The sequence below is a fragment of the Carcharodon carcharias genome, chromosome 27 (assembly GCF_017639515.1).
Source record: "Carcharodon carcharias isolate sCarCar2 chromosome 27, sCarCar2.pri, whole genome shotgun sequence".
In the NCBI taxonomy this organism is placed as follows: Eukaryota; Metazoa; Chordata; class Chondrichthyes; order Lamniformes; family Lamnidae; genus Carcharodon; species Carcharodon carcharias.
In genome coordinates, this window is record NC_054493.1 from 6,280,760 (window position 1) to 6,302,646 (window position 21,887).

Here is a 21,887-nt window from a genome sequence, read left to right on the forward strand (position 1 = left end):
ATAGCAGCCCCTGTGTACATTATAGAGAATAGCAGCCCCTGGGTATATGATAGAGAATAGCAGCCCTCATGTACAATATAGAGAATAGCAGCCCTCATGTACATTATAGAGAATAGCAGCGCCGGAGAAAATTATAGAGAATTGCAGCCCCTGTGTATATTATAGAGAATAGCAGGGCCTGTGTATATTATAGAGAATAGCAGCCCCTGTGTACGTTATAGATAATAGCAGCCCCTGGGTATATTATAGAGAATAGCAGCCCTCATGTACATGATAGAGAATAGCAGCACTCATGTACATTATAGAGAATAGCAGCCCCCATGTACAGTATAGAGAATAGCTGCTGCCGCGTACATTATAGAGAATAGCAGCCCCCATGTATATTATAGAGAATAGCAGCCCCCCTGCACATTATAAAGAATAGCAGCCCCTCTTTACATTATAGAGAATAGCAGCACCCCTGTACATTATAGAGAATAGCAGCCCTAATGTATATTACAGAGACTAGCAGCTCCCAAGTATATTAGAGAGAGAAGCAGCCCATGTTTATATTACAGAGACTAGCAGCCCCCTGTACATTATAGGGAATAGCAGCCGTTATGTATATTATAGAGACTAGCAGCTCCCCCTGTACATTATAGAGAATAGCAACCCCCGTGTATATTATAGAGAATAGCAGCCCCTGTTTTTATTATAGAGAATAACAGCCCCTGGGTATATTATAGAGAATAGCAGATCCTGTGTACATTATAGAGAATAGCAGCCCCTGTGTACATTATGGAGAATAGCAGCCCTCATGTACATTATGGAGAATAGCAGCCCTCGTGTATATTACAGAGAGAAGCAGCCCATGTTTATATTAGATACTAGCAGCCCCTGTGTACATTATAGAGAATAGCAGCCCCTGGGTATATTATAGAGAATAGCAGCCCTCATGTACATTATAGAGAATAGCAGCCCTCATGTACATTATAGAGAATAGCAGCGCCGGAGAAAATTATAGAGAATTGCAGCCCCTGTGTATATTATAGAGAATAGCAGCCCTCATGTACATTATAGAGAATAGCAGCCCCCATGTACATTATAGAGAATAGCAGCCCCTGTGTATATTATAGAAAATAGCAGCCGCCGTGTATATTATAGAGAATAGCAGCCCCCGTGTACATTATAGAGAATAGCAGCCCCCGTGTACATTATAGAGAATAGCTGCTGCCACGTACATTATAGAGAATAGCAGCCCCCGTGTATATTATAGAGAATAGCAGCCCCCCCCCTGCACATTATAGAGAATAGCAGCCCCTCTGCACATAATAGAGAATAGCAGCCCCCCTGTACATTATAGAGAATAGCAGCCCCCCTGTCCATTATAGAGAATAGCAGCCCTCATGTATATTATAGAGACTAGCAGCTCCCAAGTATATTAGAGAGAGAAGCAGCCCATGTTTATATTACAGAGACTAGCAGCCCCCTGTACATTATAGGGAATAGCAGCCCTTATGTGTATTACAGAGACTAGCAGCTCCCAAGTATATTACAGAGAGAAGCTGCCCATGTTTATATTACAGAGACTAGCAGCCCCCTGTACATTATAGGGAATAGCAGCCCTTATGTATATTACAGAGACTACCAGTCCCCCTGTACATTAGAGACTAGCAGTCCCCCTGTATATTATAGAGAATAGCAGCCCCCCTGTACATTATAGAGAATAGCAGTCCCCCTGTATATTATAGAAAATAGCAGCCCCCCTGTACATTATAGAGAATAGCAGCCCTTGTGTACATAATAGAGAATAACAGCGTCCGTGTATATTGTAGAGAATAGCAGCCTCCATGTACATTTTAGAGAATAGCAGCCCCCGTGTACATTATAGAGAATAGCAGCAATTGTGCGTATTATAGAGAATAACAGCATCCGTGTTTATTATAAGGAATAGCAGTCCCTGTGTACATTATAGAGAATAGCAGCCCCTGTGTACATTATAGAGAATAGCAGCCCCTGGGTATATTATAGACAATAACAGCCCCTGGGTATATTATAGAGAATAGCAGCCCTCATGTACATTATAGAGAATAGCAGCCTTCATGTACATTATAGAGAATAGCAGCGCCGGAGAAAATTATAGAGAATAGCAGCCCCTGTGTATATTATAGAGAATAGCTGCCCCGTGTATATTTTATAGAATAGCAGCCCTCATGTACATTATAGAGAATAGCAGCCCCCATGTACATTATAGAGAATAGCAGCCCCTGTGTATATTATAGAGAATAGCAGCCCCCCTGTACATTATAGAGAATAGCAGCCCCTCTGTACATTATAGAGAATAGCAGCACCCCTGTACATTATAGAGAATAGCAGCCCTAATGTATATTACAGAGACTAGCAGCTCCCAAGTATATTAGAGAGAGAAGCAGCCCATGTTTATATTACAGAGACTAGCAGCCCCCTGTACATTATAGGGAATAGCAGCCCTTATGTATATTATAAAGACTAGCAGCTCCCCCTGTACATTATAGAGAATAGCAGCCCCCGTGTATATTATAGAGAAGAGCAGCCTCTGTGTATATTATAGAGAATAACAGCCCCTGGGTATATTATAGAGAATAGCAGATCCTGTGAACATTACAGAGAATAGCAGCCCTTGTGTACATTATGGAGAATAGCAACCCTCATGTACATTATGGAGAATAGCAGCCCTCGTGTATATTACAGAGAGAAGCAGCCCATGTTTATATTAGAGACTAGCAACCCCCTGTACATTATAGGGAATAGCAGCCCCTTTGTATATTATAGAGACTACCAGTCCCCCTGTACATAATAGAGAATAGCAGCCCCCTTGCACATTATAGAGAATAGCAGCCCCTCTGCACATAATAGAGAATAGCAGCCCCCCTGTACATTATAGAGAATAGTAGCCCCCCTGTACATTATAGAGAATAGCAGCCCTCATGTATATTACAGAGACTAGAAGCTCCCAAGTATATTAGAGAGAGAAGCTGCCCATGTTTATATTACAGAGACTAGCAGCCCCCTGTACATTATAGGGAATAGCAGCCCTTATGTATATTACAGAGACTACCAGTCCCCCTGTACATTATAGAGACTAGCAGTCCCCCTGTATATTATAGAGAATAGCAGCCCCCCTGTACATTATAGAGAATAGCAGTCCCCCTGTACATTATAGAGAATAGCAGCCCTTGTGTACATAATAGAGAATAACAGCGTCCGTGTATATTGTAGAGAATAGCAGCCTCCGTGTACATTATAGAGAATAGCAGCCCCCGTGTACATTATAGAGAATAGCAGCAATTGTGCGTATTATAGAGAATAACAGCATCCGTGTTTATTATAAGGAATAGCAGCCCCTGTGTACATTATAGAGCATAGCAGCCCCTGTGTACATTATAGAGAATAGCAGCCCCTGGGTATATTATAGACAATAACAGCCCCTGGGTATATTATAGAGAATAGCAGCCCTCATGTACATTATAGAGAATAGCAGCCCTCATGTACATTATAGAGAATAGCAGCGCCGTAGAAAATTATAGAGAATAGCAGCCCCTGTGTATATTATAGAGAATAGCTGCCCCGTGTATATTTTATAGAATAGCAGCCCTCATGTACATTATAGAGAATAGCAGCCCCCATGTACATTATAGAGAATAGCAGCCCCTGTGTATATTATAGAGAATAGCAGCCCCCCTGTACATTATAGAGAATAGCAGCCCCTCTGTACATTATAGAGAATAGCAGCACCCCTGTACATTATAGAGAATAGCAGCCCTAATGTATATTACAGAGACTAGCAGCTCCCAAGTATATTAGAGAGAGAAGCAGCCCATGTTTATATTACAGAGACTAGCAGCCCCCTGTACATTATAGGGAATAGCAGCCCTTATGCATATTATAAAGACTAGCAGCTCCCCCTGTACATTATAGGGAATAGCAGCCTCCGTGTATATTCTAGAGAATAGCAGCCTCTGTGTATATTATAGAGAATAACAGCCCCTGGGTATATTATAGAGAATAGCAGATCCTGTTTACATTACAGAGAATAGCAGCCCTTGTGTACATTATGGAGAATAGCAACCCTCATGTACATTATGGAGAATAGCAGCCCTCGTGTACATTACAGAGAGAAGCAGCCCATGTTTATATTAGAGACTAGCAACCCCCTGTACATTATAGGGAATAGCAGCCCCTTTGTATATTATAGAGACTACCAGTCCCCCTGTACATAATAGAGAATAGCAGCCCCCTTGCACATTATAGAGAATAGCTGCTGCCACGTACATTATAGAGAATAGCAGCCCCCCTGTACATTATAGGGAATAGCAGCCCTTATGTATATTACAGAGACTACCAGTCCCCCTGTACATTATAGAGACTAGCAGTCCCCCTGTATATTATAGAAAATAGCAGCCCCCTGTAAATTATAGAGAATAGCAGCCCTTGTGTATATTATAGAGAATAACAGCATCCGTGTATATTATAGAGAATAGCAGCCTCCGTGTACATTATAGAGAATAGCAGCCCCCGTGTACATTATAGAGAATAGCAGCAATTGTGTATATTATAGAGAATTACAGCATCCGTGTATATTATAGGGAATAGCAACCCCTGTGTACATTATAGAGAATAGCAGCCCCCGTGTACATTATAGAGAATAGCAGCAATTGTGTATATTATAGAGAATAACAGCATCCGTGTATATTATAGGGAATAGCAGCCCCTGTGTACATTATAGAGAATAGCAGCCCCTGGGTATATTATAGACAATAACAGCCCCTGGGTATATTATAGAGAATAGCAGCCCTCATGTACATTATAGAGAATAGCAGCCCTCATGTTCATTATAGAGAATAGCAGCCCTCATGTACATTATAGAGAATAGCAGCGCCGGAGAAAATTATAGAGAATAGCAGCCCCTGTGTATATTATAGAGAATAGCTGCCCCTGTGTATATTATAGAGAATAGCAGCCCTCATGTACATTATAGAGAATAGCAGCCCCCATGTACATTATAGAGAATAGCAGCCCCTGTGTATATTATAGAGAATAGGAGCCTCCGTGTACATTATAGAGAATGGCAGCCCCTGTGTACATTATAGAGAATAGCTGCTGCCGCGTACATTATACAGAATAGCAGCCCCCGTGTATATTACAGAGAATAGCAGCCCCCCTGCACATTATAGAGAACAGCAGCCCCACTGTACATTATAGAGAATAGCAGCCCTCCTGTACATTATAGAGAATAGCAGACCCTCTGTACATTATAGAGAATAGCAGCACCCCTGTACATTATAGAGAATAGCAGCCCTAATGTATATTACAGAGACTAGCAGCTCCCAAGTATATTAGAGAGAGAAGCAGCCCATGTTTATATTACAGAGACTAGCAGCCCCCTGTACATTATAGGGAATAGCAGCCCTTATGTATATTATAAAGACTAGCAGCTCCCCCTGTACATTATAGAGAATAGCAGCCCCCGTGTATATTATAGAGAATAGCAGCCCTTGTGTATATTGTAGAGAATAACAGCCCCTGGGTATATTATAGAGAATAGCAGATCCTGTGTACATTACAGAGAATAGCAGCCCATGTGTACATTATGGAGAATAGCAACCCTCATGTACATTATGGAGAATAGCAGCCCTCGTGTATATTACAGAGGGAAGCAGCCCATGTTTATATTAGAGACTAGCAACCCCCTGTACATTTTAGGGAATAGCAGCCCCTTTGTATATTATAGAGACTACCGGTCCCCCTGTACATTATAGAGAATAGCAGCCCCCTTGCACATTATAGAGAATAGCTGCTGCCGCGTACATTATAGAGAATAGCAGCCCCCCTGTACATTATAGGGAATAGCAGCCCTTATGTATATTATAGAGACTACCAGTCCCCCTGTACATTATAGAGACTAGCAGTCGCCCTGTATATTATAGAGAATAGCAGCCCCCCTGTACATTATAGAGAATAGCAGCCCCCGTGTATATTATAGAGAATAGCAGCCCCCCCTGCACATTATAGAGAATAGCAGCCCCTCTGTACATAATAGAGAATAGCAGCCCCCCTGTACATTATAGAGAATAGCAGCACCCCTGTACATTATGGAGAATAGCAACCCTCATGTACATTATGGAGAATAGCAGCCCTCGTGTATATTACAGAGAGAAGCAGCCCATGTTTATATTAGAGACTAGCAACCCCCTGTACATTATAGGGAATAGCAGCCCCTTTGTATATTATAGAGACTACCAATCCCCCTGTACATTATAGAGAATAGCTGCTGCTGCGTACATTATAGAGAATAGCAGCCCCCGTGTACATTATAGAGAATAGCAGCCCCTGTGTATATTATAGAGAATAGCAGCCGCCGTGTATATTATAGAGAATAGCAGCCCCCGTGTACATTATAGAGAATAGCAGCCCCCGTGTACATTATAGAGAATAGCAGCCCCCGTGTACATTATACAGTATAGCTGCTGCCGCATACATTATAGAGAAAAGCAGCCCCCGTGTATATTATATAGAATAGCAGCCCCCTCTGCACATTATAGAGAATAGCAGCCCCTCTGTACATAATAGAGAATAGCAGCCCCTCTGTACATTATAGAGAATAGCAGCCCTCATGTATATTGCAGAGACTAGCAGCTCCCAAGTATATTAGAGAGAGAAGCAGCCCATGTTTATATTACAGAGACTAGCAGCCCCCTGTACATTATAGGGAATAGCAGCCCTTATGTATATTACAAAGACTAGCAGCTTCCAAGTATATTACAGAGAGAAGCTGCCCATGTTTATATTACAGAGATTAGCAGCCCCCTGTACATCATAGGGAATAGCAGCCCTTATGTATATTACAGAGACTACCAGTCCCCCTGTACATTATAGAGACTAGCAGTCCCCCTGTATATTATAGAAAATAGCAGCCCCCGTGTATATTATAGAGAATAGCAGTCCCCGTGTATATTATAGAGAATAGCAGTCCCCCTGTATATTATAGAGAATAGCAGTCCCCCTGTATATTATAGAGAATAGCAGCCCCCGTGTACATTATGGAGAATAGCAGCCTACATGTATATTATAGAGAATAGCAGCTCCCAAGTATATTGTAGAGAGAAGCAGCCGGGGTCTATATTACAAAGACTAGCAGTCCCCCTGTTCATTATAGAGAATTGTGGTCCTCGTGCATATTATAGAGAGAAGCAGCCCCTGTGTATATTGTAGAGAATAGCTGTCCCCGTGTATGTTAGAGAATCGTAGTCCCCATGTATATTATAGAGAATAGCAGTCCCATGTATATTATAGAGAATAGCAGCCCCTGTGTATATTATACAGAATAACAGCCCCTGGGTATATTATAGGGAATAGCAGATCCTGTGTACATTACAGAGAATAGCAGCCCCTGTGTACATTATGGAGAATAGCAACCCTCATGTACATTATGGAGAATAGCAGCCCTCGTGTATATTACAGAGAGAAGCAGCTCATGTTTATATTAGAGACTAGCAACCCCCTGTACATTATAGGGAATAGCAGCCCCTTTGTATATTATAGAGACTACCAGTCCCACTGTACATTATAGAGAATAGCAGCCCCCTTGCACATTATAGAGAATAGCTGCTGCTGCGTACATTATAGAGAATAGCAGCCCCCCTGTACATTATAGAGAATAGCAGCTCCCGTGTACATTATAGGGAATAGCAGCCCCTGTGTATATTATAGAGAATAGCAGCCGCCGTGTATATTATAGAGAATAGCAGCCCCCGTGTACATTATAGAGAATAGCAGCCCCCGTGTACATTATAGAGAATAGCTGCTGCCGCGTACATTATAGAGAAAAGCAGCCCCCGTGTATATTATAGAGAATAGCAGCCCCCCCTGCACATTATAGAGAATAGCAGCCCCTCTGTACATAATAGAGAATAGCAACCCCCCTGTACATTATAGAGAATAGCAGCCCCCCTGTACATTATAAAGAATAGCAGCCCTCATGTATATTACAGAGACTAGCAGCTCCCAAGTATATTAGAGAGAGAAGCAGCCCATGTTTATATTACCGAGACTAGCAGCCCCCTGTACATTACAGGGAATAGCAGCCCTTATGTATATTACAGAGACTAGCATCTCCCAAGTATATTACAGAGAGAAGCTGCCCATGTTTATATAACAGAGACTAGCAGCCCCCTGTACGTTATAGGGAATAGCAGCCCTTATGTATACTACAGAGACTACGAGGCCCCCCATGTACATTATAGATACTAGCAATCCCCCTGTATATTATAGAGAATAGCAGCCCCCGTGTACATTATAGAGAATAGCAGCCCCTGTGTATATTATAGAGAATAGCAGCCCCCGTGTACATTATAGAGAATAGCAGCCCCCGTGTACATTATAGAGAATAGCAGCCCCCGTGTATATTATAGAGAATAGCAGCCCCCCCTGCACATTATAGAGAATAGCAGCACCTCTGTACATAATAGAGAATAGCAGCCCCCGTGTATATTATAGAGAATAGCAGCCCCCCCTGCACATTATAGAGAATAGCAGCCCCTCTGTACATAATAGAGAATAGCAGCCCCCCTGTACATTTTAGGGAATAGCAGCCCTTATGTATATTACACAGACTAACATGCCCCTGTACATTATAGGGAATAGCAGCCCTTATGTATATTACAGAGACTACCAGTCCCCCTGTACATTATAGAGACTAGCAGTCCCCCTGTATATTATAGAGAATAGCAGCCCCCCTGTACATTATAGAGAATAGCAGCCCCCTGTATATTATAGAGACTAGCAGCCCCCCTGTACATTATAGAGAATAGCAGCCCTCATGTATATTACAGAGACTAGCAGCTCCCAAGTATATTAGAGAGAGAAGCAGCCCATGTTTATATTACAGAGACTAGCAGCCCCCTGTACATTATAGGGAATAGCAGCCCTTATGTATATTACAGAGACTAGCAGCTCCCAAGTATATTACAGAGAGAAGCTGCCCATGTTTATATTACAGAGACTAGCAGCCCCCTGTACACTATAGGGAATAGCAGCCCTTATGTATATTATAGAGACTACCAGTCCCCCTGTACGTAAAAGAGACTAGCAGTCCCCCTGTATATTATAGAGAATAGCAGCCCCCCTGTACATTATAGAGAATAGCAGTCCCCCTGTATATTATAGAAAATAGCAGCCCCCCTGTACATTATAGAGAATAGCAGCCCTTGTGTACATAATAGAGAATAACAGCGTCCGTGTATATTATAGAGAATAGCAGCCTCCGTGTACATTATAGAGAATAGCAGCCCCCGTGTACATTATAGAGAATAGCAGCAATTGTGCGTATTATAGAGAATAACAGCATCCGTGTTTATTATAAGGAATAGCAGCCCCTGTGTACATTATAGAGAATAGCAGCCCCTGGGTATATTATAGACAATAACAGCCCCTGGGTATATTATAGAGAATAGCAGCCCTCATGTACATTATAGAGAATAGCAGCCCTCATGTACATTATAGAGAATAGCAGCCCTCATGTACATTATAGAGAATAGCAGCGCCGGAGAAAATTATAGAGAATAGCAGCCCCTGTGTATATTATAGAGAATAGCTGCCCCGTGTATATTTTATAGAATAGCAGCCCTCATGTACATTATAGAGAATAGCAGCACCCCTGTACATTATAGAGAATAGCAGCCCTAATTTATATTACAGAGACTAGCAGCTCCCAAGTATATTAGAGAGAGAAGCAGCCCATGTTTATATTACAGAGACTAGCAGCCCCCTGTACATTATAGGGAATAGCAGCCCTTATGTATATTATAAAGACTAGCAGCTCCCCCTGTACGTTATAGAGAATAGCAGCCCCCGTGTATATTATAGCGAATAGCAGCCTCTGTGTATATTATAGAGAATAACAGCCCCTGTGTATATTATACAGAATAACAGCCCCTGGGTATATTATAGAGGATAGCAGCCCCTGTGTACATTATGGAGAATAGCAACCCTCATGTACATTATGGAGAATAGCAGCCCTCGTGTATATTACAGAGAGAAGCAGCCCATGTTTATATTAGAGACTAGCAACCCCCTGTACATTATAGGGAATAGCAGCCCCTTTGTATATTATAGAGACTACCAGTCCCACTGTACATTATAGAGAATAGCAGCCCCCTTGCACATTATAGAGAATAGCTGCTGCTGCGTACATTATAGAGAATAGCAGCCCCCCTGTACATTATAGAGAATAGCAGCTCCCGTGTACATTATAGGGAATAGCAGCCCCTGTGTATATTATAGAGAATAGCAGCCGCCGTGTATATTATAGAGAATAGCCGCCCCCGTGTACATTATAGAGAATAGCAGCCCCCGTGTACATTATAGAGAATAGCTGCTGCCACGTACATTATAGAGAAAAGCAGCCCCCGTGTATATTATAGAGAATAGCAGCCCCCCCTGCACATTATAGAGAATAGCAGCCCCTCTGTACATTATAGAGAATAGCAGTCCCCCTCTACATTATAGAGAATAGCAGCCCCCCTGTACATTATAGAGAATAGCAGCCCTCATGTATATTACAGAGACTAGCAGCTCCCAAGTATATTAGAGAGAGAAGCAGCCCATGTTTATATTACCGAGACTAGCAGCCCCCTGTACATTACAGGGAATAGCAGCCCTTATGTATATTACAGAGACTAGCATCTCCCAAGTATATTACAGAGAGAAGCTGCCCATGTTTATATAACAGAGACTAGCAGCCCCCTGTACGTTATAGGGAATAGCAGCCCTTATGTATACTACAGAGACTACGAGGCCCCCCATGTACATTATAGATACTAGCAATCCCCCTGTATATTATAGAGAATAGCAGCCCCCGTGTACATTATAGAGAATAGCAGCCCCTGTGTATATTATAGAGAATAGCAGCCCCCGTGTACATTATAGAGAATAGCAGCCCCCGTGTGCATTATAGAGAATAGCAGCCCCCGTGTATATTATAGAGAATAGCAGCCCCCCCTGCACATTATAGAGAATAGCAGCACCTCTGTACATAATAGAGAATAGCAGCCCCCGTGTATATTATAGAGAATAGCAGCCCCCCCTGCACATTATAGAGAATAGCAGCCCCTCTGTACATAATAGAGAATAGCAGCCCCCCTGTACATTTTAGGGAATAGCAGCCCTTATGTATATTACACAGACTAACATGCCCCTGTACATTATAGGGAATAGCAGCCCTTATGTATATTACAGAGACTACCAGTCCCCCTGTACATTATAGAGACTAGCAGTCCCCCTGTATATTATAGAGAATAGCAGCCCCCCTGTACATTATAGAGAATAGCAATCCCCCTGTATATTATAGAAAGTAGCAGCCCCCCTGTACATTATGGAGAATAGCAGCCCTCATGTATATTACAGAGACTAGCAGCTCCCAAGTATATTAGAGAGAGAAGCAGCCCATGTTTATATTACAGAGACTAGCAGCCCCCTGTACATTATAGGGAATAGCAGCCCTTATGTGTATTACAGAGACTAGCAGCTCCCAAGTATATTACAGAGAGAAGCTGCCCATGTTTATATTACAGAGACTAGCAGCCCCCTGTACACTATAGGGAATAGCAGCCCTTATGTATATTATAGAGACTACCAGTCCCCCTGTACGTAAAAGAGACTAGCAGTCCCCCTGTATATTATAGAGAATAGCAGCCCCCCTGTACATTATAGAGAATAGCAGTCCCCCTGTATATTATAGAAAATAGCAGCCCCCCTGTACATTATAGAGAATAGCAGCCCTTGTGTACATAATAGAGAATAACAGCGTCCGTGTATATTATAGAGAATAGCAGCCTCCGTGTACATTATAGAGAATAGCAGCCCCCGTGTACATTATAGAGAATAGCAGCAATTGTGCGTATTATAGAGAATAACAGCATCCGTGTTTATTATAAGGAATAGCAGCCCCTGTGTACATTATAGAGAATAGCAGCCCCCGTGTATATTATAGAGAATAACAGCCCCTGGGTATATTATAGAGAATAGCAGCCCTCATGTACATTATAGAGAATAGCAGCCCTCATGTACATTATAGAGAATAGCAGCCCTCATGTACATTATAGAGAATAGCAGCGCCGGAGAAAATTATAGAGAATAGCAGCCCCTGTGTATATTATAGAGAATAGCTGCCCCGTGTATATTTTATAGAATAGCAGCCCTCATGTACATTATAGAGAATAGCAGCACCCCTGTACATTATAGAGAATAGCAGCCCTAATTTATATTACAGAGACTAGCAGCTCCCAAGTATATTAGAGAGAGAAGCAGCCCATGTTTATATTACAGAGACTAGCAGCCCCCTGTACATTATAGGGAATAGCAGCCCTTATGTATATTATAAAGACTAGCAGCTCCCCCTGTACATTATAGAGAATAGCAGCCCCCGTGTATATTATAGCGAATAGCAGCCTCTGTGTATATTATAGAGAATAACAGCCCCTGTGTATATTATACAGAATAACAGCCCCTGGGTATATTATAGAGGATAGCAGCCCCTGTGTACATTATGGAGAATAGCAACCCTCATGTACATTATGGAGAATAGCAGCCCTCGTGTATATTACAGAGAGAAGCAGCCCATGTTTATATTAGAGACTAGCAACCCCCTGTACATTATAGGGAATAGCAGCCCCTTTGTATATTATAGAGACTACCAGTCCCACTGTACATTATAGAGAATAGCAGCCCCCTTGCACATTATAGAGAATAGCTGCTGCTGCGTACATTATAGAGAATAGCAGCCCCCCTGTACATTATAGAGAATAGCAGCTCCCGTGTACATTATAGGGAATAGCAGCCCCTGTGTATATTATAGAGAATAGCAGCGGCCGTGTATATTATAGAGAATAGCCGCCCCCGTGTACATTATAGAGAATAGCAGCCCCCGTGTACATTATAGAGAATAGCTGCTGCCGCGTACATTATAGAGAAAAGCAGCCCCCGTGTATATGATAGAGAATAGCAGTCCCCATATATGTTGTACAGAATAGCAGTCCCCATATATATTATAGAGAATAACAGCTCCTGTGTATAATATAGAGATCAGCAACCCCCTAAGTACATTAGAGAGAATAGTAGCCTCTGTGTATATTATAGAGAGATGCAGCCCCTGTGTATATTACAGAGACTAGCAGTCCCTTTGTACATTATAGAGAATAGCCACCCCCGTGTACATTAGAGAGAATTGCAGCCCTTGTGTATATTATAGAGAATTGCAGCCCCGGGGTATGTTATTGAGAATAGCAGCCCCCATGTATATTGTAGATAATAGCAGCACCCATGTATATTGTAGTGAATAGCAGTCCCCATGTACATTATAAAGAATAGCTGCCCCCGTGTATGATATAGACAATAGCAGCTCCTAAGTACATTAGAGAGAATAGTAGCCTCTGTGTATTTTATAGGGAGAAGCAGTCCCTGTGTATATTATAGAGACTAGAAGCCCCCCTGTACATTATAGAGAATAGCAGCCCCCGTGTATGATATATAGAGAATAGCAGCTCCTAAGTACATTAGAGAGAATAGTAGCCTCTGTGTATATTATAGAGAGAAGCAGCCCCTGTGTATATTATAGAGACTGGCAGCCCCCCTGTACATTATAGGGAATAGCAGCCCTTATGTATATTACAGAGACTAGCAGTCCCCCTGTACATTATAGAGAATAGTAGCCCCCGTGTATATTATAGAGAATAGCAGTCAACTTGTATATTAGAGAATAGCAGCTCCCGTGTATATTAAAAAATAGCAGTCCCTGTGTACATTATAGGGAATAGCTGCTCCTGTGTAAATTATAGAGAATAGCAGCCCGTGTATATTCTAGAAAATAGCAGCACCGTGTGCATTATAGAGAATAGCCGTCCCATTGTACAATATAGAGAATTGCAGTCCCCCTGTACATTATAGAGAATAGCCGCCCCGTATACATTATGGAGAATAGCAGTCCCTGTGTACATTATAGATAATAGCAGCCCCTGTGTACATTATAGTGAATAGCTGCTCCCGTGTTCATTATAGTGAATAGCTGCTCCCGTGTTCATTATGGAGAATAGCAGCTCCTGTGTACATTATAGAGAATAGCTGTCCCCGTGTACATAATAGAGAATAGCCACCCCCCGTGTATATTAGAGAAGCAGCCAGTGTGTATATCATAGAGACTAGCAGCCCCCTGTACATTATAGAGAATTGTAACCCTTATGTATATTACAGAGAATAGCAGTCCCTTTGTACATTGTAGTGAATGGTAGCCCCCGTGTATATTATAAAGAATATAGCCCCCATGTATATTATAGAGAAGCAGCCATTGTGTATATTGTAGGGAATAGCAGACCCCATGTATATTATAGAGAATAGCTGCACCCGTGTATATTATAGAGAATAGCTGCACCCGTGTATGTTAGAGAATAGCTGCTCTCATGTACATTTTAGAGAATAGTAGATCCGAATATTTTATAAAGAATAGCCGCCCCCGTGTATATTATAGAGAATAGCAGTCCCCATGTATATTATAGAGAATTGCAGCTCTCGTGTAAGTTATAGTGAATAGCAGTTCCCGTGTACAGTATAGAGAATTGCAGCCCTTATATATATGAGACTAGCAGTCCCCCTGTACATTATAGAGAATAGCAGTCCACATGTATATTATAGAGAATAGCAGCTCCTAAGTATATTACACAGAGAAGCAGCCCATGTCTATATTATAGAGACTAGCAGCCCCCTGTACATTATAGGGAATAGCAGCCCTTATGTATATTAGAGAGACTAGCAGTCCCCCTGTACATTATAGAGAAGAGTAGCCCCCGTGCATTTTATAGAGAGAAGCAGCCCCCACATATATTATACAGAATAACAGCTCCCATGTATGTTATTGAAATCAGCAACCCCCGTGTATATTATAGAGAATAGCAGCCCCCGTGTACGTTATAGTGAATAGCAGCCCCAATGTATATTAGGGACTAGCAGTACCCCTGTACATTATAGAGAATAGCAGTACCCCTGTACATTATAGAGAATAGCAGTACCCCTGTACATTATAGAGAAGAGCAGCCCCCCTGTACATTATAGAGAATAGCAGTACCCCTGTACATTATAGAGAATAGCAGCCCCCCTGTACATTATAGAGAAGAGCAGCCCCCCTGTATATTATAGAGAACAGCAGCCCCCCTGTACATTATAGAGAATAGCAGTACCCCTGTACATTATAGAGAATAGCAGCCCCCCTGTACATTATAGAGAAGAGCAGCCCCCCTGTACATTATAGAGAATAGCAGCCCCCCTGTACATTATAGAGAATAGCAGCCCCCCTGTACATTATAGAGAAGAGCAGCCCCCCGTATATTATAGAGAACAGCCGCCCCCGCATGTATAGAGCATAGCCACCCACGTGTACACTATAGAGAATTGCCGCCCCTGTGTACGCTATAGAGAATAACCACCCCCATGTACACTATAGAGAATAGCCGCCCCCGTGTACACTACAGAGAATAACCACCCCCGTGTACACTATAGAGAATAGCCACCCCCGTGTACACTATAGAGAATAACCACACCCGTGTACACTATAGAGAATAGCCGCCCCCGTGTACACTATAGAGAATAACCTTCCCCATGTACACTATACAGAATAGCCGCCCCCGTGTACACTATAGAGAATAACCTTCCCCATGTACACTATAGAGAATAGCCGCCCCCGTGTACACTATAGAGAATCGCAGCCATTGTGTATATTGTAGAGAATAGTAGCCCTGGTATACCTTATAGGGAATAGCAGCCCCCATGTTATATTATAGAGAATAGCCACTCCTGTGTATATTTTAGAGAATAGCAGCCCCCCCTCTATTATAGAGAATAGCAGTCGCCATGTCTATTAGAGAATAGCTGCTCCCGTGTATATTATAAAGAATAGCAGTCCCCGTGTACATTACGGTGAATGGCCGTCCCCATGTACACTAGAGAGAACAGCAGCCCCGGTAAATATTATAGGGAATAGCCACCCCCGTGTACACTATAGAGAATAGCAGTCCCCGTGTACATTACGGTGAATAGCCATCCCCAAGTACACTATAGAGAACGGCAGCCCCCGTCTACACTATGGAGAACGGCAGCCCCCGTCTACACTATGGAGAACGGCAGCCCCCGTCTACACTATGGAGAACGGCAGCCCCCGTCTACACTATGGAGAACGGCAGCCCCCGTCTACACTATGGAGAACGGCAGCCCCCGTCTACACTATGGAGAACGGCAGCCCCCGTCTACACTATGGAGAACGGCAGCCCCCGTCTACACTATGGAGAACGGCAGCCCCCGTCTACACTATAGAGAACGGCAGCCCCCGTCTACACTATAGAGAACGGCAGCCCCCATCTACACTATGGAGAACGGCAGCCCCCGTCTACACTATGGAGAACGGCAGCCCCCGTCTACACTATGGAGAACGGCAGCCCCCGTCTACACTATGGAGAACGGCAGCCCCCGTCTACACTATGGAGAACGGCAGCCCCCGTCTACACTATGGAGAACGGCAGCCCCCGTCTACACTATGGAGAACGGCAGCCCCCGTCTACACTATGGAGAACGGCAGCCCCCGTCTACACTATGGAGAACGGCAGCCCCCGTCTACACTATGGAGAACGGCAGCCCCCGTCTACACTATGGAGAACGGCAGCCCCCGTCTACACTATGGAGAACGGCAGCCCCCGTCTACACTATGGAGAACGGCAGCCCCCGTCTACACTATGGAGAACGGCAGCCCCCGTCTACACTATAGAGAACGGCAGCCCCCGTCTACACTATAGAGAACGGCAGCCCCCGTCTACATTACAGAGAACGGCAGCTCCCGTCTACATTACAGAGAACGGCAGCTCCCGTCTACACCATAGAGAACGGCAGCCCCCGTCTACATTACAGAGAATGGCAGCCCCCGTGTACACGCTTTAAAACCAACCTCTGTATCCAAGGTTTTAGTCGCATGTCATTAACATCTCCTCCTGTGGCTCAGTGTGGAGTCATAGAGGTCTACAGCACAGAAAAAGGCCCTTCGGCCCATCGAGACTGTGCCAGTCAAACAAGTATCTAACTATTCTAATCCAATTTTCTAGCACTAGGCCCATAGCCTTGTATCCCATGGCATCGCAAGCGCACATCCAATACTTCTTCAATGTTATGAGGGTTTCTACCTCTACCACCCTTTCAGGCAGCGAGTTCCAGATTCCCACTACCCTCTGGGTGAAAAAAGTCTTCTCACATCCCCTCTAAACCTCCTGCCCCTTACTTTAAAGCTATGCCCCCTGGTTATTGACCCCTCCACCAAGGGGAAAAGTTCCTTCCTGTCTACCCTATCAAAGCCCCTCATCATTTTATATACCTCAATCATGTTACCCCCTCAATCTCCTCTGCTCCAGGGAAAATAACCCCAGTCTATCCAATCTCTCCTCATAACTAAAACTCTCCAGCCCAGGCAACATCCTGTTAAATCTCCCCTGCATTCTCTCGAGTGTCCGAATTATTTCTGGTTTACTATATCCCCGTGGAGCACCTGGAGACATTTGTTTCACGCTGTTGAAGATGTGACATAAATACAAGGGCAGGTCCAGAATTCCAAGATGGAGAAATTGGACCTGGACACCAGCAGAGAATTAAATGTAATAGTTTATTGGTCAATCAAAACAAGAAAACACAACTACAAAAGGTCAATGTTAAGGTGGGAAGGAAATGACTGGGAAATGCCCAAGTCTTGGTTTAATGGATCTTGTGCCTCTCCCCAGAAAGATACATTGGAGAAACATCTCCCCCCTCACTGCCTGCCTATCTTCACTCAGATCCATTGCCATTCCCAACCCAAACACCTGCTCCCACACTTCATTGAAAGCTAGGTTGCAGGAGTGGGGTACAAAGGGACTTGAGAGACCGCATTTGCCCCACTACCCACTTACTGAGACACAGTGAAAGCAGATAAGCCGGGTCTGACCAAGACATCCCCCCCGCCCCCCCCACATCTCCACCGAATAGCTGTGAGCTTGGAGTGGGGAGGAAGAGAACGAGAGGGTCCTATCGCCTCTCCTGCTTGACTGTTTACAGAACAGCTGTGCAGGAGGAAACGAGACCACCTCTGCTCCCCAGGTTGAACAGCTCCGACCAGCGCAGGCGAGTAAGGGAGACAGTCAAGATCCTCCTGTCACCCTCCCACAGTTGAACAGCGGCAAACAGCAAAGGTGGGAAAGCAATTCCACGGATCCATCGTTGCCAAATGCACACCTCCCTCCCCCCACCCACACCCATATATCGACACCTGAGGCTGACCCATCCCCCTCCCCACCCCCACCGCACCCGGCCCCAGATGCAAGCTAAGCACATTCCTGTTTGTACTTCTGATGAAGATCCATGACATCATCGCGGCAGATGTGCACCCAGCCGCTCTCCTTGACGTGGTAGAGGCTGACTATTCCTCCCGAGTAGGCATCCCGGTAGGTGGCGTGGTAGATAGCCTGCTTGGCCAGCTCATAGGCCTCCATGGGGCTCATGTCGTGTCGATAGCCTCGGTCCAGCACACCATATGCGTACACCGAACCCGAGCCCACCGAGAAGACCTGCCCCGAGACCCGATTGCCCTCACTGTCGACGTAATAGAGACCTAGAAGAGGAGAGAGAGAGAGAGAGAGGGGGGGGGGGTGGGAAGGTAAAAGCAGATTGAGACACATGACACAAACACCCCCGCGATTATATCCTCCCCCCCCCCCCGCCGCCCCCAGACCCATATGTAATTTCGGTAGGCTATTCGATTGCAGGGGGCTGCGTGTTTTTCACAAACAAGCCCTCCAGCCACCAGGGGTCGAGCTTAGAGACAGCAAAAAGCCAATTTCCGACGCAGGGCGCCCCTCTCGGTCTCACCTGGCCCACGCTTGTCCCAGCCACAGATCATGGTGCCCATGGACAGCCCCATGCCCTTATACTGGTAGACCATGTTGGCCAGCAGCTTGGAGGCGGCAGCCACCGAAATCCTCTCCTTGTTCCTCAGCTCGTAGATGCGGCACTGGCGAGCTAGGAGCCTCTCCCAGAAGCTGCAGTCGGCAGCACCGCCGGCCATAGTGCCCAGGAGGTAGGGGTTGATCTCGATCACCTTCTTCACCGTCTGGGATGCCACATAGGAGCCAGCGGTGGCCCTGGAGTCCACTGCCACAATCACCCCATGGTCGAACTGCAGGGCAGAGAGAGATTGTGATGGAGATTTCCAAATGCTGCTGGCAAAACCCATCCTGCATTCTAAACTCACCAACTCTCTCCAACTGAATCCCCATTGCCCTGTCCTCCCCTCCATCTCCTCCCCCCCTCCCCCTCCCCCTCCCCACCTGCCCGGCTCCCTCCCTCCCATCTCCCTGTCCGTCTCCCTCCCTCCCATCTCCCCCCCACCCCCAGCTCCCTCCCTCCCATCTCCCCCCTCCCCATCTCCCCACCCTCCCCCTCCCCACCTGCCCAGCTCCCTCCCTCCCATCTCCCTGTCCGTCTCCCTCCCCCCACCCTCCCCCTCCCCCTCCCCACCTGCCCGGCTCCCTCCCTCCCCCTCCCCACCTGCCCGTCTCCCTCCCTCCCCGCTCCCCCCATCTCCCTCCTCTCCCCGCTCCCCCCCATCTCCCTCCTCTCCCAGCTCCCCCCATCTCCCTCCTCTCCCCGCTCCCCCCATCTCCCTCCTCTCCCCGCTCCCCCATCTCCCTCCCTCCCCGCTCCCCCCATCTCCCTCCTCTCCCCGCTCCCCCCATCTCCCTCCTCTCCCCGCTCCCCCCATCTCCCTCCTCTCCCCACACCTCCCTCCTCTCCCAGCTCCCCCCATCTCCCTCCTCTCCCCGCTCCCATCTCCCTCCTCTCCCCCCATCTCCCTCCTCTCCCCGCTCCCCCCATCTCCCTCCTCTCCCCGCTCCCTCCTCTCCCCACCCCCCCATCTCCCTCCTCTCCCCCCATCTCCCTCCTCTCCCCCCATCTCCCTCCTCTCCCCCCATCTCCCTCCTCTCCCCCCATCTCCCTCCTCTCCCCACTCCCCCCATCTCCCTCCTCTCCCCGCTCCCCCCATCTCCCTCCTCTCCCCGCTCCCCCCATCTCCCTCCTCTCCCCGCTCCATCTCCCTCCTCTCCCCGCTCCATCTCCCTCCCTCCCCGCTCCCCCCATCTCCCTCCCTCCCCGCTCCCCCCATCTCCCTCCTCTCCCCGCTCCATCTCCCTCCTCTCCCCGCTCCATCTCCCTCCTCTCCCCGCTCCATCTCCCTCCCTCCCCGCTCCCCCCATCTCCCTCCTCTCCCCGCTCCCCCCATCTCCCTCCTCTCCCCGCTCCCCCCATCTCCCTCCTCTCCCCGCTCCATCTCCCTCCTCTCCCCGCTCCATCTCCCTCCCTCCCCGCTCCCCCCATCTCCCTCCTCTCCCCGCTCCCCCCATCTCCCTCCTCTCCCCGCTCCCCCCATCTCCCTCCTCTCCCCGCTCCCCCCATCTCCCTCCCTCCCCACTCCCATCTCCATCCCTCCCCGCTCCCCCCATCTCCCTCCTCTCCCCGCTCCATCTCCCTCCTCTCCCAGCTCCCTCCCTCCCCGCTCCCCCCATCTCCCTCCTCTCCCAGCTCCCTCCCTCCCCGCTCCCCCCATCTCCATCCCTCCCCGCTCCCCCCATCTCCCTCCCTCCCCACTCCCATCTCCATCCCTCCCTGCTCCCCCATCTCCCTCCTCTCCCCACTCCCCCCATCTCCCTCCTCTCCCCCCATCTCCCTCCCTCCCCGCTCCCCCCATCTCCCTCCTCTCCCCGCTCCCCCCATCTCCCTCCTCTCCCAGCTCCCTCCCTCCCCGCTCTCCCCATCTCCCTCCTCTCCCCTCTCCTCCCATCTCCTCAATCTCCTTCCCCCCCCCCCCCCCCACCCCCACCCCCAAGTCTCTCCCCACCCTGTCCTCCTGTCCCTAAGAGGGGTCGCGTCGAGTGGAGGGAGGGTCCGGATTTTCTAAACCCTTTTACCCGGAATCCCAGGGTTGTTGTCCCGTGTAAAATTTCGATTTTCTCCCCGCTCCCGCCCTCCGCGCCCCCGTCTCCCGGGCGGACGAGGAAATCCAGATCCTGGCCCCGGTTCCGGCCCAGGCCCAGGCCCAGGCCCAGGCCCAGTCCCGGCTCCAGCCCCGGGATCGACTTGGAGTTCAATCCGAACGGGGAACAGCTCAGCAAATCTATCAACGCCATCTTGATCCGGAAATAGCGTCAGAGAGATGAGGTGGGGGGGGGGGTGGGGAGGAACCGGAAATATCGTCATAGAGAGAAGGGGCGGGGCGAAACAACCGGGAAGATCGTCAGTGAGAAGGGGGGGAGGAGGGGGACCGGAAATGACATCGAGAGCGGGTGAGAACCGGAAGTAACGTCATACCCCACCACTCTGCTCTCATGCCCACATGTCTATCCTTAGCCTGGTGCATAGTTCCAGTGAAGCCCAACACCAACTCGGGGAACAGCACCTCCTATTCCGAATGGGCACTTTACAGCCTCTCGGACTGAATATTGAATTCAACAACTTTAGATCATGAACTCCCTCTTCCATCCCCACCCCCCTTTTCCGATCCCCCCCCTTTTTTTCCAATAATTTATATTGATTTTTCTTTTCCCGCCTATTTGCATCATTTTTAAATGTATTTCCACCCGTTGTTTTATCATTACCTTTTAGCCTATAACGATTCCTTCACCCCACCCCAACCCCCACTAGGGCTTATCTGTACCTTCAGATAAAAACAAAAAACTGCGGATGCTGGAAATCCAAAACAAAAACAGAATTTACCTGGAAAAACTCAGCAGGTCTGGCAGCATCGGCGGAGAAGAAAAGAG

At 46.8% G+C, this 21,887-nt stretch overlaps 1 protein-coding gene across 1 annotated transcript; it reads right to left on the reverse strand.

Moving 5' to 3' along the window:
- Window positions 1-17,682: 17,682 nt before the first annotated feature.
- On the reverse strand, window positions 17,683-21,293 carry LOC121270091 (proteasome subunit beta type-5-like). Its single transcript, XM_041175399.1, has 3 exons — window positions 21,036-21,293; window positions 18,940-19,246; window positions 17,683-18,682 (listed from the first exon to the last, which is right to left on the reverse strand). Exons 1-3 carry the CDS (start codon window positions 21,252-21,254, stop codon window positions 18,396-18,398), a joined length of 813 nt encoding a protein of 270 aa, XP_041031333.1. The 5' UTR covers window positions 21,255-21,293; the 3' UTR covers window positions 17,683-18,395.
- Between the last annotated feature and the right edge of the window lie 594 nt (window positions 21,294-21,887).

Bases quoted from the DNA above. Each gene is read 5' to 3' on its own strand.
- LOC121270091 (XM_041175399.1), bottom strand. From the start codon at position 21,254: ATGGCGTTGATAGATTTGCTGAGCTGTTCCCCGTTCGGATTGAACTCC. The intron at 19,247-21,035 runs GTAAAAGGGTTT...TCTGCCCTGCAG, and splicing joins CAACAACCCTGGGATTCCGG to TTCGACCATGGGGTGATTGT. The intron at 18,683-18,939 runs GTGAGACCGAGA...CTCCTCTTCTAG, and splicing joins CTGGGACAAGCGTGGGCCAG to GTCTCTATTACGTCGACAGT.